Below are 14331 nucleotides of genomic sequence, written 5' to 3' on the forward strand. Positions count from 1 at the left end.
AGAAGCCACTGGCTCTGTTTCCTTACAAGGTCATCTTGCCCCTGTCTGTATGAATCTCCAATGGCCCTTTCTCATTTACCTCCCCAAAATGTTTATAGGTTGTCTTGCTTAATCCTTTGCTTCAACCCAGCCCTTAATGACCACTTTTCTACCCTAAGTCCTCTCTGAGATCATCAGCTTCCTTCACAAGTTAGCGACAAGCCTCAGTGTTGCCTACAGCCCACTTATAAGAAAATATGAGCTTCTATCCTAGGCATGTTTGTGATGCCACTGTAATTTTCTTATTATGTCTAGAGCTTATCAGTCTTTTCTCCTACACATTCTGGTCTCCAACCCCTTCTTCTCTGTCCTGCCCACCACCTTACTCCTCCCCCCGCCCCAAGAAATGAATTGGTTTACCCAGCAGATTTAGTCTTACTTTGGCCAGCTTATTGTTTCAACGTGATTATGAAGTTGTTGGGCTTGAATACACAGTTTATTAATTTCCAGGCATTCATGATGTCTCCCTGTTGAGTGTAGTGTACATAGGTGTGCATGTGTCTACCTGTAGTAAGTAACGTTCTTGGAGTTTGTAGTCCTGCTGGTAACAAAAAAGATGGAGTCGAGGTTACTTTGTGTTACTAGAGAATCATAGTTTTAGAGGCGTAAAGAAGGCTAGACTCCAACTTTGGCATTTGACAGATCGGGAAACAGGTAGAACAAGGTAAAAGGACTTGACCAGGGTCATAGAGCTAATCAAAAGAGGAACTCGGGCCACAGCTCAGAGCTGTCATATTTCAGTCCATGGGGGCCCTTCCCCCTCCTATATGTCCCTTCCCAAGGGCTCATACATGTGAAAACTCAGGATGTCCACATACAACCAAAATGCCTCACAGACCTGTAAACATGCTTAAACTGAGAAGATGGGGAGGTATGGTGTATGTAGCTTACAACACAGAGAATGTGCTGTGAAAATGATAGTAAAACTGCTATAATGAGGCTAAATTCGAATCCAAAGAGACCACACTACTCATCTTGCCTGTGCTGCCCATTCCTCCCCGTAGCACATTTTTTAAAAAGATGGATAGATTTCCCAAGGCACCTTGTTGAGATGGTCATATGATTTCCCTTTCGTTAGATCAATACAAAGTCATCCCTTAATTCTGTGAAAATAGCTTTTTCACACATCTCTGCACACACAGTCACACACACGGATAAGACATTGGCAGCAGGTACTTTTAATTTGCTGGAAAATATTTCTAAGAAGTCAAACAGCTCCAGCCCAATGAGCATGCCCTCCGATTGGCTGGCCAGACCAGTTGAGGGACCTGATTGGTCCCTGATCCTGAGGACCGATAAGAACGGCTATAAAATCCCTGGGTGCAGCTCTTGGGCCCCCAGTTTGCAAAAGCCAGAGGTGCAAGAAGCAGCGACTGCAGCAGCAAAAGCGCCAGCAGAAGCAGCATCAGCAGCAACAAAAAAAATCCTCATCAAATCCTCACCTAGGCGCTCAGTGTATCCAGATCCACATCTTCACTCAAGCCGGGAGAGGGAAAGAGGAAAGGGGGGGAGGAAAAAAAAAAAAAAAACCCCAACAACTTAGCGGAAACTTCTCAGAGAATGCTCCAAAACTCAGCAGTGCTTCTGGTGCTGGTAATCAGTGCTTCTGCAACCCATGAGGCGGAGCAGAATGATTCTGTGAGCCCCAGGAAAGCCCGGGTGGCAGCTCAGAACTCAGGTAAGCGGCAAACCCAGGACCGGTTTCTCCCCCAAAGAGCTGTCCTCATTTGCCTCTCGCTTTTGCAACTGTGTCTGTGACGGCTGATCTTGATAATAAATGTGCTTCATGCCTGATGGCAATAAACTGCCAGTGTAATCCAATAGCCTTAGGAAGTGGAGCTCCTTTGTTTAATAAATTGCATGCAACTAACGAAGAAGCTGGGCGCTCTGCTGAGGGTATTTCATTGCATAAGCCTAGCCTGATTGCCTGAAATCTGGCACGTACCCTCTTGGGGGGGAGGGGGCGGGGGAAAGACTTGAATGTTGGCATGCTTCAAAGCGCTCTCTATACTTCCCAGAAGCTGAAGCTGATCTTAAGGTGAGACGTGACTTGTCTGATGCTGTCCCTCTTTCTTTACCCTGAAGACCCTATAACTTGACTGCCCTGCCCCTCAAGAGAACACACAGAAAGCTCCCTTTGCAGACTGATTTACGGAACCATAGCCCTCCAGTCTGACAAATCCAGGGCAGATTCAGAGAAAACCCTACACATCCCACCCTCGACACTGTTCCTTCTGTCCCTCCCTGCTCTCTCGGGCTCCATTCAGTCCCCACGCAGCCCCGTGGCTAGAGAGCCCCTCGAAAAAGAGTATCTGTGAAACGTAGCAGCTATTTCTCCAAGGGGGAGGTCTCACTCTAGCCCTGACTCCTTGAGCAGTTAATTGTGTATCATCTTGGTCTCTAAAGGAAAAGAGTCCTTAGGAAGCCGGCATTGACACCTCTGTCTTTGGACTTCGCTTGTCCAGCTTCCTCCCCTTCCATGACTGCTCTCTCTCCCCCAACTGTCAGCAAAGATGGGCTCGCAGGTGTCCAAATGCTGCAGACGCTGCTGCCCTCGGAAGAGCACAGGTCCCTGCCGAGCGGAGGGCTTTGCTTCACTTCCTTTTGTACTTAGTTGCTATAGAGATGCAGTGATTCACAATTCAAGCTTGCCTAAAACAATAGCAATCCTAATGCATATTAAAACTGCTTAAAGCAAAGTTATCATTTGAACCCGTGGAAATATATAATTAGGGAAATGACTTGTAACATCCCAGAGGCTGCGGGTGGTGGGAGGGGGAGGGGCCGCCTAACCGAACCGTGCTTTTGATCTCGGAGGAGACTCCTATGGTATGAAGGCTGCAGATCATTTCTCGCGGAGCTGCCTGCCAGAACTCCCCTCTTCTGTAGGAGAGAAATTACTTTTATGGAAGATCTTATCCAGAATGTAGAAAGCCTCATGCAAGTTCTCTGCGGTTTTCTTCCCGTCTTGCACAAGTGTTGCCTTGGCCTGGTTATTCTACACCTGTGTTTCTTTTTTCTTTCTTTTTTTTTTTAAAAGGCTTTTAATATGAGAGAGATTATGCATACCTCTAAGCACTGTCCTATAGTGGGGGGTTGGGAGGAAACATGAACGGATCAGATTTCTTTCTGTCAATAGGAAGGTAAGTTAAAAGCCCTAAATCAGAAGGGTCTCCTAGTGGACTCCTGGCAAATTCTTCTCTGCCATTTAGACCAAAATTCCATCCTTATGACTCTGGAGTGTATTTTTTGGAAGCCAAATGGATTCCCTGGCCCTTCCTCCTCCTAAACGTGACTGCCCACCACTACCATCTACCTTCCCATGCTTTCAGCCTTTAAGGGATGCCCTTGGATTCTGCAGAGCTGCTTTAAGCACCGGGCATGCCTCATACTCCAACCTTACTTTTCCAGCCACCAAAACTGTGTGTGATGGTGAGACCAAGAGAGTGTATCTCCGAGGGGAAACTCATTCCCTCTCCTCCATGTTCTCTGGTTCTTATAAGCAAAAGGGATCTGCCTGTCCCCTCTCTTCCTCACTCCCACCCTGCTCGGAATGGGTCTATCTACTGGCCCCATCACAGACTTCTAGGATAAGTTCTTCTGACCCCTTTTCCTTGAATTTTGCCGCCACATCAACTTGATCCCTCCAGACTGTCCTCACCGTTTGACCCAGATTGGATGGATTTGTCTCTTTCAGCTGAAGTGGTTCGCTGCCTCAACAGCGCTCTGCAGGTTGGCTGTGGAGCTTTTGCATGCCTGGAAAACTCCACCTGTGACACAGATGGGATGTACGACATCTGTAAATCCTTCTTGTACAGCGCTGCTAAATTTGACACTCAGGTAATAAGACCTTGACCCCTGCTCACAACTGGCTGCTTGTCTTTAACAGTGTATGAGACTATTGTTCTTAGGAGCCAGCCTTGTAGGGAACCAGCTCTGCTTCTCAGCCTCCCCAGTCTAAATTCTCATCTCCAACGTGTGTACACACACACACACACACACACACACACACACACTTTTGGCCAAGAAATAGGTTCTATATAAGCCACTCTCCACCCACTCTAATGCACAATTGCAACAGGCTGACAGAGGCTGTCTTCTAAGGGAGGGGTGATGAGCGGAAAATCTTTGCCTCTTCAAGTGGAAATAAAAATGTTCTTCTAACAAAGAAGTTCTTCTCACGAAGAGCCAGCATACTAGCTTTTTTTTTTTTTTTGGTTTTTTTTTACTAGCTTGTGATTTGAGTTATCAAATCTCAATCCCAAGAATACAAAGCCATATTATGGCTATTTTTAGGCTGAAGGGTAGTTGTTTATGGTTCATCTCTTTTTCTCGTCTCGTTTCATTTCTATGTAGCTCAATTCTCAAGGTAGTCTAAGGGAATAGGGACTTTTTAAAAAATCTTGGTCGCGGGGTACAGTTCGCTTATTGCAAGGACATGCAGAGAGGGCCATGAGACAGTGCCAAGGTGAGCCCCCTTAAGTTCCACATATCACAGGCCCTGTCCTCTCTTGTCAGCTCAAGCTAAATCGTGTCCTCCTACCCCCCTTCCTCGGCAGGGAAAAGCATTTGTCAAAGAGAGCTTAAAGTGCATCGCCAACGGGGTCACCTCCAAGGTCTTCCTGGCCATTCGGAGGTGCTCCACTTTCCAGAGGATGATTGCTGAGGTGCAGGAAGAGTGCTACAGCAAGCTGAACGTATGTAGTGTCGCCAAGCGGAACCCTGAAGCCATCACGGAAGTCGTCCAGCTCCCTAATCACTACTCCAACAGGTACAAAATGAGTCCACTCGTTCGGCAGTTCAGGGGGAGGGGGAGTGGCTGGTCGGCAGAGCCAGACACAGAAGGAGTTAAATTGCCACAGTGATGCTCTTATTTTAGCTTGCAGTCTTCCCAGCTTTTGCAGGAAAAAAATATGTTTGTGATTGGTTGTGACAGCTTAAGCAGCCTGGATTTTTTTTTTTTTTTCCACTGTTATAGGAAAAGTCTCTCCATGCAGCTAATAGAAAACTTCATCTGCAGCATCCCTGGGTGCATTGTCCATTTCCTTCCATAAGCCTGAAGGGAATTGTGAAGTTTATGGAAACAAGATTCTGAGATATCAAATTGGGCTGAAATCATGACTATGCACAGTACAATTGGCCATTATGAAAACCTTAGTCAAATGTCATAATGCAGAGTTTTAGAACTGCATATATTTGAGTCCATCCTAAGCCCAATCAGATATTTCACTGGGTAGCCCAGAGCGAACCATCTGACTTCGGTGGGACTCAAATTTCCTTTGGGAAAAGTGAAGTGGCTAGACTAGATGATTCCTATGGTCCCTTCCAGGTCTGTTATCCCATTTGTCTAGTCCAAAATTTCCTGGAATGATGTTCTGGTGACTACCCAGATCACATTCTCATCTTAGTATTCTAAACTGATCCCAAGCCACTGAGCTAGTAATATCTGAGCATCGTGCCTTTCTGTGCCCTTGACTCACTGTCTTTACCAGCCAGGAGTGAACATCTAAGACATGAGATGGCAGACATGCTCATTCCATGGCGTAGAAAGTTTTCTGGCAAGACCTGGGCTTCCCCATATGTGATCAAGTTCAGAAAGGTGCTGATGGGGCTAGCATGGACGCATGGCGGGGGCAGTGCAGAATGGTCAAGTTCAGCCTCCTGTGATGCCACTGGCTTGATTCCTAGTCCTGAAGTGCTGTGATTCTTTGACTCTCCAGCCAAATCTGCACATATTCACAAAGATCAGACCTTACGTGTTATTCTGACCACAGGAGCGCTAACGCAGACTTACCTGATTAATTTCCTAGCCAGATGCTGCCACCCTTCTTCCGGTACTGGCAATAACCTAGTCCTACTGGGGCTTACCAGTGGGTTAGTCATGTACATACATGCAACTGGAAAATGAGAAAAGTGGCTCCTCCTCGGGGAAAGGTTAAGGTCTCTGACGTTAAACTTTGTAAATTTCTGATTCACTCTTAACTACAGATCATTGTTCTTCAGAACCTCATGTCAGTTTATAAAAATCGTTTGTTCAGTTCTTGGAAGTAACTCTGTCATGGTCCTAACTGATTTTCTGAGAACAGGAAAATCAAATTCAGCATTTATCTCAAGTGCCCTGTCTCTTTAGTATGTGTTTGTGTGGTAGCTGGGGGGCAGGAATATGTTAGCACAGTCATTATGACAAGTTTTGATCTTTAATGGTCCAGTGACAATTCATGATCTATAATATGGCATGTGGCCAGTTTTGAGACAATATTAATATCTCGAATTCAATTGAGGTAACATCTTCCATTGTGAAGAGGAGGTCTTACAGAAAGGAGAATACAAATTCTGGATTGGTGACCCTAACAATCTAAGAAGAGACTAGTAATCGGAGTTTTTAACCAGGCCATTGTTCTTTTCAATAGGTGCCTTGTTTTCACCACCTTTAGAAAATGGTCACAGGAGTTTAGTTATCTCCCTTTATCATCTTAGAAGAATCATCCTTATTAAGGAAGGTCATCTCTTGAAGACTAGAATCCTCCATGCAGCTCTCACCTTTCTCCAGTTATTTCACTTGAACTGGCTAATATTATTCCTACTCAGAGCTAGAGATTTCCGGTTCCATGCTGGGCTCGATTTGCTCTATTTAATCTCCTCACTCTTCTGAAACATCCTGCTTTCCCAGCCTCTGTCCCACCATAGATACACACTACGTCTTGCCAGTTGGCAAAGAATTGTGAAAGGAAGTAGTTACAGGTTCATTCCACCTTCCTGTGACTTATCTAGCATGAGATTTGGGCCTGGGAGAATCCAAAAGCCTGTGACTGGACCAGGAGCCAGAACAGGGAGGTTTTCCATGACAGAAATGCACTTAGAACACAAAGGATAGCTGGAGTGTCCCCCTGGCTGAATTTGCAAACTCTACTTTCAACCAGGAGGGAAGCAGGCATAATTGATCGGGCAGGCTGGACAGCATGAGGCCTGAGAAGAAATTATACCAATCCAGATCCAGATGGGAAAACTGACAAAGCTTCCAACTCTCTAGGGCATGGATAAGGAACAGGAAACAGAAGAATAATATTGATCAAGGGAAACAAAGGACTATTTATAAACCTTCACACAGAACGTTCCTAGGCAGTATGTGTGTATTTGGGTAAGCATGGCTGAAACAGTAGCTATGGAGAATATCTGATCTTATTCTTTACGGAGGAAAAAAGTCAGTGATGGAATTTTCAAAGGGGGAGGAAAGAAACATGCTTTAAAGGGTCCTTCCAGGCTGGGTGATCTGAACACTTAGTTCATTAAGTCTTGGGAGTACATCTCACCACCACTCCCCATAAAGATGAAAAAAGGAATCCTCTTAAATAGTTGTAACTCTTCCTGCCAAGGATGGGCCTTAAGCAGAGCTGCACTATTTTTTTGTTAAATTCAGAAGGAGCATAGATACTGAACCCCAGAAACATAAAATGTCAGAGCTGGAAATGACCATAAAGGTTATCTAGACTGCCTCATTTTACTGATTAAAGATCAGAGACCCAGAGAGAGGGGTGACCTGCTGAAGGTCACACAGCTAGTGAATGACAGAGTTGAGCCTAGAATTCACACAGCCCTGCGCCAGGCTATTTGATTTCCACTTCAAAAATGGCATCCAGTAAAACCTGCAGATAATATCCACAATCCAAAAGTGGAATTCCAAGTAGAATGGAATAAATGTACCCCCTGGTGATCAACAATTAAATTTGTGTACACCTCTCACCAATAGCTATAGTAACATCAAGTCTTGGTCCAAGACAGGGATCAAGAAATACATGACAATTGCTAAGTCAACTTTCGCTGGAGACACAATCTCTTCAGTAACCTCACTGAGTGGCTTAGAGATAGGAAAGGTCTGTCTCATCAGCCCACACAACCCCAGAGGTCAATGCCATATTCCAGCCCTTAATGGAGAGGCGTGGGATTAATCTATTGCTTGCTCAGGCAAACGGTGTCGTCACCAAGGCAGCCTGATAGGTTTCCCACACTTGCAGGAGCCTCTACTGGAGCCATGGTTGTTATCTATTCCAAGGAGCTCTCTTAGCCTGCCCTTGCTGAGGTAACCAGCTCCATGGGCGAAGCTAAGGGTAGATTTGGGGGGAGTCACTAAGAACAGTCAGGCTGGCAAGGGTCATCCTCAAGAAGCACCAAGAACAGGTGGCCTATGAGGGCCAGCAGAGAAAGTAACAGTAAAGGTAGGCTCTCTCAGAGATGGAGAAGAGGTGTTTTGACAAAGTGGGGGCCAGAAGAACACGTCTGACCTTAAAGAGGTGAGGCTAGTTACAGAAGCTTAGTTTCCTTACTGGTGTTAGACTTCTTCACCCAGACCAGAGTTTTCAATGTTGATATAAGGAAAGATCATCCTCTCCAGCCCATTTGGAAGATCATTTGGTGTGAACAGTTCTTTCTTTCTAGAAGTGGAAGGGTTAATTTCTAAGTTATAAAGTCCTTATTGTGGGGCAGGAAGATGAGGGGTCAGAAACCTTATTCTCTAGAATCTAATCACCCTTTGAAATAGACAAAGAGATCCAGGGGACCCACATCCTAGCAGAGCCCAAGAGATGCCTGGGGATCTGTGTGGGTGTGTAGATGTCTGAAGCTGATGATACAAAGTAGTTTATTCTCAGTTTTTCCAAAACCACTTTTCTCCCCATTTCCCCATCCAAGTGAGATCTGTTTTGACTCATGTGCTTTATAATTCCAAAGGGTTGGAAAATGTGTCTCTGTGCCAGGGAATCCCAGTTTTAACAACAGCTGGATATAATCCTCCCTCATGGGAGGGGTAGAGCCAGGACTATATCAGAGACCCAGACACATTTCTCCCTCCGTGCCCAGCTTCGTTCTGCTGCCTCACAGAAGGGTGATGGCTTTGCTTCAGTGCCCACATTCCACTCTATTTACTGTACATCCTTGAAAGGACCTCTCTGGGGGGTTAAGTTATTCTGGAAAGATGTTTGATCCTGTGCTCTGTGAGGTGAGTTAAAAATAAACAGGTTTCTTTTCACGGAAGATCTTGTGGTCCGGCAGTCCTCGGGCTCCTCTGAGGAAAGGGTCTCTCCACATAAATGCTGCAGACCACCGTCATTAGGACAGTCCCTAATTAGTGAACACAGAGCTAATGGGTTCTGACAACCGCCACCTCGAAATGGAGCAAATGCATCCCAATTCAAATTGGAAAATACCCGAAGTGTCTTCCCAAAGAATAGGACGAGTAATTTATATGCCTTAACTATTAGACAGTTTACTGATAAAAGGTCAATGACACGGTTTAAGTGTGTTCTCTATGTCATAAAAGACTCCATCTTTTTTTGGTAGTTTCCATGCTGTCTAACCCATATGTACTGATGTTTCAAAAACCTGCATCAAAGGGAGTATTACCTAGGACTATTTGCTGTACAACATTTACACAATTGTTTTCACATCTTCTGCACTGTCATCTTATGTGTGGAAACATGCCCTGTGACTATTTTAAATGATTAAACCATAGTCTTCAGGAAAAAATATATATTAGACAGTTTTATCCTTTCTGAGCCGTAACAGTTAGCTGCAGCATTTTGGAGGCTTAAAGAACTTGCACCAAAGACGAAGGAAATTTATACCAAACACAAATTCTTTTGTAAAACTTACCAGAAGACCTACAGATAATTTTTTCTTTTGGGAATCATGACACTGGAAAGAACTCTATTTTGAAAGCTCCATTCTCTCAGTGGCCACAAAATAAATCAACAGAATGACAGTGAGCCGGCACTATAACCCTAGGACATGGGCACATGAGGGATACAAAGAATAAGGACACATATCCTGCCTTCAATAAGTTTACAGCCTAGTCAGGAAAACAAAACCATCAGTAAACCATCAAATGCTGACCTGTGCGATGGTAACCCAATATCTATAAAACATCCCAAAAAAAGGAGAGGCCAGCAAAATCTAGAGCAGTGGGAGAAGGCTTCTTGAAACTATTGAAGCACAAACCACTAAGCATCACCAATCTTTCTATTTAAGTATCCTTGTTGCCTGGCATTTGGCCCTCTGACTGCAATATACCTTTGCAAGAAGACTGAAAATGAGGTGAGACAATAGCCTTCAGAGAGGCTAGCCAAGTGTATGATAGGGAAATTAGATTGAGTAGAAAAATGCATGAGATACTGAAGACAGGGATCTCCTTTAAAAATAGAAATTTAGGGACTTCCCTGGAAGTCCAGTGGTTAGGGCTCCACACTTCCACTGCAGGGGGCACGGGTTTGATCCCTGGTCAGGGAACTAAAATCCCCCATGCCACTCGGCACGGCCAAAAAAGAAAAAAAAGATAGAAATTAATCAGAATATGCACACACACACACACCACCAAGAAAAAGGAAAATCGCAAAGAGGCACCAAAATAACTGCAAATGATTGCATCCATGTGCAGTGACTATTAAAACATAAGTGTGAGTGTTGGGTCACCTCATACATTTGACTAAGTCCTGCTTCGACCACTAGCCCATTGTATGACCTCAGACAAGTCACTTCAGCTCTCCCACCTTAGTTTCTTCTCTATACAATGAAATGATGAAAGAGTCATTAAATCATCTCTGCGATCCCATCTAGGTCCATGATTCTCTCTTTCTAAAAATTTTAGACATTGCCACGAGCCTACTATTCAAAGTAAGATCTCAGTCTCCTGAGCTTTAAACATGAACACAGAGCTGTCTTGCGCTGGGTGGTAAATCCAGGCAGCGCAAGCACTCACACTAGGAAGACACTGCCTAAAGGTTAGAAGCAAAAGCCACCTTCAGCTGAGGCAACTATTCGTGGGTGCTTGATCTGGCCATTCAGGACGGGTGTTGACTGGAGCCCACATGAAAGCCTGGGTCTTGCCTTGCTCTCACTGAATGACCCTCTCTTTCCCAATGCAGATACTATAACAGACTCGTCCGAAGCCTACTGGAATGTGATGAAGACACAGTCAGCACAATCAGAGACAGCCTGATGGAGAAAATCGGACCCAACATGGCCAGCCTCTTTCACATCCTGCAGACAGACCACTGTGCCCACACACACCAGCGAGCTGACTTCAACAGGAGGCGTGCCAACGAGCCACAGAAGCTGAAAGTCCTCCTCAGGAACCTCCGAGGTGAGGTGGCCTCTCCCTCCCTCATCAAACGCACCTCCCACGAGAGTGCATAGCCGGGGAGAGGTATTCACAACCTCACCAAACTACGATCATTTTAAGGGTGTTCGCTCACCAACTTCGAGTGTACTGTGCCTGGTTTGATTTTTTTAAGTAGTTCCTATTTTCTATCCCCCCCTTAAAAAAAAAATTGCATGAAACTAGGCTTCTGTAATCAATCTCTCAACATTCTTCGATGGCGGCATTCTCACCAACAGAACACGTGTGATCTTTCTGCCTCTCCTCAGGAGAAAGTGGCCTCTTTTCCCACTTTCCTCTACCAGGTCTTTTCCCAGCTCCCCTCCAATGACTCTCAAACACAAAACATTCATGTAATTCCCCAGACTTTGTAATTTGAAGATGTGGAACCCTTTAGAATGGTTGCCCCAGTAGAGTTAGCTGGTAAGAAGCAACTTAATTTAAATGCATGTCTTAAAACGCTCATAAAGATGCTCAGTGGAATTCGTGTTATGAATCTGTGCTGGCCATGGACGAATATGAATGTCATATTTGAATTCTTGATCTCTCATGAGCTAGTGTCTTACGGTCTTGATCCTCAATGTCTAATTTCCTTCCCAACACATTTACCAAATTGCTCGAGCCTGGCTCTTCAACCAGACTTGGAGCCTGCATCTTCTTGCATCTAATGAAAAACAAAAAGCTAACATCTCTATGTACTGTAACTGCTCAGAGCTTTAAAAGTATCTTTAACAATTGTCTTAAATCCAGAGAATCTTAAGGTCTAACTGTGGAATATAAATAGGTGAAAACTAATGTACTGTACATAAATTCCAGAGGACTCTGCTTAAACGAAGCAGTATATAATAACTTTATTGCATATAGATTTAGTTTTGTAACTTAGCTTTATTTTTCTTTTCCTGGGAATGGAATAACTATCTCACTTCCAGATATCCACATAAATGCTCCTTGTGGCCTTTTTTATAACTAAGGGGGTAGAAGTAGTTTTATTCAACATCAAAACTTAAGATGGGCCTGTATGAGATAGGAAAAACCAACAGGTTTATCTGAAGGACCCCAGGCAAGATGTTAATCTCCCAGCCCACCTCAACCCAGAGGCTACTCTTGACTTAGACCTATCCTGAAACAGCTCTGTCACATCCAACTGAGAATTACAGGAACCAAAAAGAGCATCCCTTTGGGCTTGGACCACTTAGAGTGTGATAAGGCCTGCTATACCTTGGGAAGTGGCAGTTCTTGACTTTCTGCCTTTCATCAGTGCCTGGTACTCTGGCAGCCTGATGATGGGGTAGGAGGCTTTCCATTAACTCAATCAGGAATGAGTCAATCAGCCTTTGGGTCTTTAGTTTGGGGGACTTGGGGCTGAGGGGGTATAAATAACCCTGGGCTGTCCAGCCTTAATAGACTCCTCTTACATTTTTGTCCTGTAGCACGCTGCCTGCCAAAGTAGTCCTGGCAGCTGGGCCATCTCTGTAGGATTGCAAAAAAGAAAAAAGAAAAAAAAAAAAAAAATGAAAGAAAGAGGAAAAAAAGAGCTGGCGGTTTGATCATTTCTGCCGTGATGTTTACAAGATGGCGACCACCAAAGCCAAATGATTAACCTAGCTATGAACAACAGTAGTTTCTCAGGGTCACTGTCCTTGAACCCAACAGTCCCTTAGGAGCGTCACTGCCCACCAAAGGTCAATGTTGAGAGAGGAAGAGGGAGGAGGGGTAGGACTGTAAGGGCCACTCCAAACTCGCTTAGGTAGAAACCATTGGTGCTTGACTCTCACTAGGATAAACTCCAGATTTGCCCAAATCGAGTGTTAGGGATGCTGGTGGGAGGAGGGGGGGCACATCCCCAGAAAAACGAAAAAGCAATACAACTTTACCACAAAGCCTTTAAAACCAGTAACGTGCTGCTCAAGGACCAAGAGCGAATGCAACAGACCCAGCAGCAGCACAAGCGTGGCTGCCTTTGTCCCCACACAGCCTCTCAGCGTGCTGACATCAGATCGTTAAGAGCATTTTTATACTCAGAACTGTCCCATCCCCAGGTCCCCAGACATATGGACACTGCCTTAGCCTCTTGGAAATCAGGTAGATCATACTCTAAGTTGACTATCCCTCTCCCTCCCTCACCCATTCCTCCCCTGCAGGCAAGGCTGGCTTCTCCAAACCAGAAAAGCTATTACAGTTTTGTGTGTTGTGTCCATTTCTCAAACCCACTAAGCCAGGACCCCAATGCGATGAGTAGTTCATGAGTATTCCTAACAAAATTCTCTCTTACTTCCGTCCAGTGGATTCTCTTTGATTTGCTGTGACCTCTTCAAACCGTGGTACCCCCCTCCTTTTCTCCCCACAATAATATTTATATATGTATCTATAATACATATATCTACACATATGGAAAGAAGCAGTTCTCACAATGTTGCTAGTTTTTTGCATCTCTTCTTCCCATCCTGCTCCCTCCAACTCCCCCTTAAACTTCCAAAGCTTTGTCTTGTGTTTGCTGCACAGAGTGATTCCGGGGCTGACCTAGACCAGTTTGCATGATTCTTCTCTTGTGATTTGGTTGCACTTTAGACATTTTTGTGCCATTATATTTGCATTATGTATTTATAATTTAAATGATATTTAGGTTTTTGGCTGAGTACTGGAATAAACAGTGAGCATATCTGGTATATGTCATTATTTATTGTTAAATTACATTTTTAAGCTCCATGTGCATATAAAGGTTATGAAACATATCATGGTAATGACAGATGCAAGTTATTTTATTTGCTTATTTTTATAATTAAAGATGCCATAGCATAATATGAAGCCTTTGGTGAATTCCTTCTAAGATAAAAAATAATAATAAAGTGTTACGTTTTATTGGGTTTTTTTTCCCCCAATGTCTTTCATTGTTATTCTTTAAAAAAACTTCTTGAATGAGACTTTCTGAACATGAAGTTAATGGCTGATTAGTTTCCTTAAAGTCGCTAATGAAGTGCCAATATGTAAATGAATATAGTTTAAATGAACATTTTCTGAATGTCCTCAAAACCATTACCCTCACAGTGAAATTGCAACCCGAACTCCTTACAACGCTAGAAGCAGCTTTATGGTCTGGCTCTGCTCAGCTCTCCAGCCTCAAGACTCACCCTTCTGTTCACTGAACT

The 14331-nt window shown here is 44.2% G+C and overlaps 1 protein-coding gene across 1 annotated transcript; it reads left to right on the plus strand.

Moving 5' to 3' along the window:
- Window positions 1–1364: 1364 nt before the first annotated feature.
- On the plus strand, window positions 1365–14057 carry STC1 (stanniocalcin 1). The gene is made up of 4 exons (XM_082401711.1): window positions 1365–1717; window positions 3737–3879; window positions 4599–4810; window positions 10953–14057. Exons 1-4 carry the CDS (start codon window positions 1600–1602, stop codon window positions 11221–11223), a joined length of 744 nt encoding a protein of 247 aa, XP_082257837.1. The 5' UTR covers window positions 1365–1599; the 3' UTR covers window positions 11224–14057.
- Window positions 14058–14331: the final 274 nt, after the last annotated feature.

Source organism: Balaenoptera borealis, assembly GCF_965194805.1.
Source record: "Balaenoptera borealis genome assembly, chromosome: 8".
Taxonomy (NCBI): Eukaryota; Metazoa; Chordata; class Mammalia; order Artiodactyla; family Balaenopteridae; genus Balaenoptera; species Balaenoptera borealis.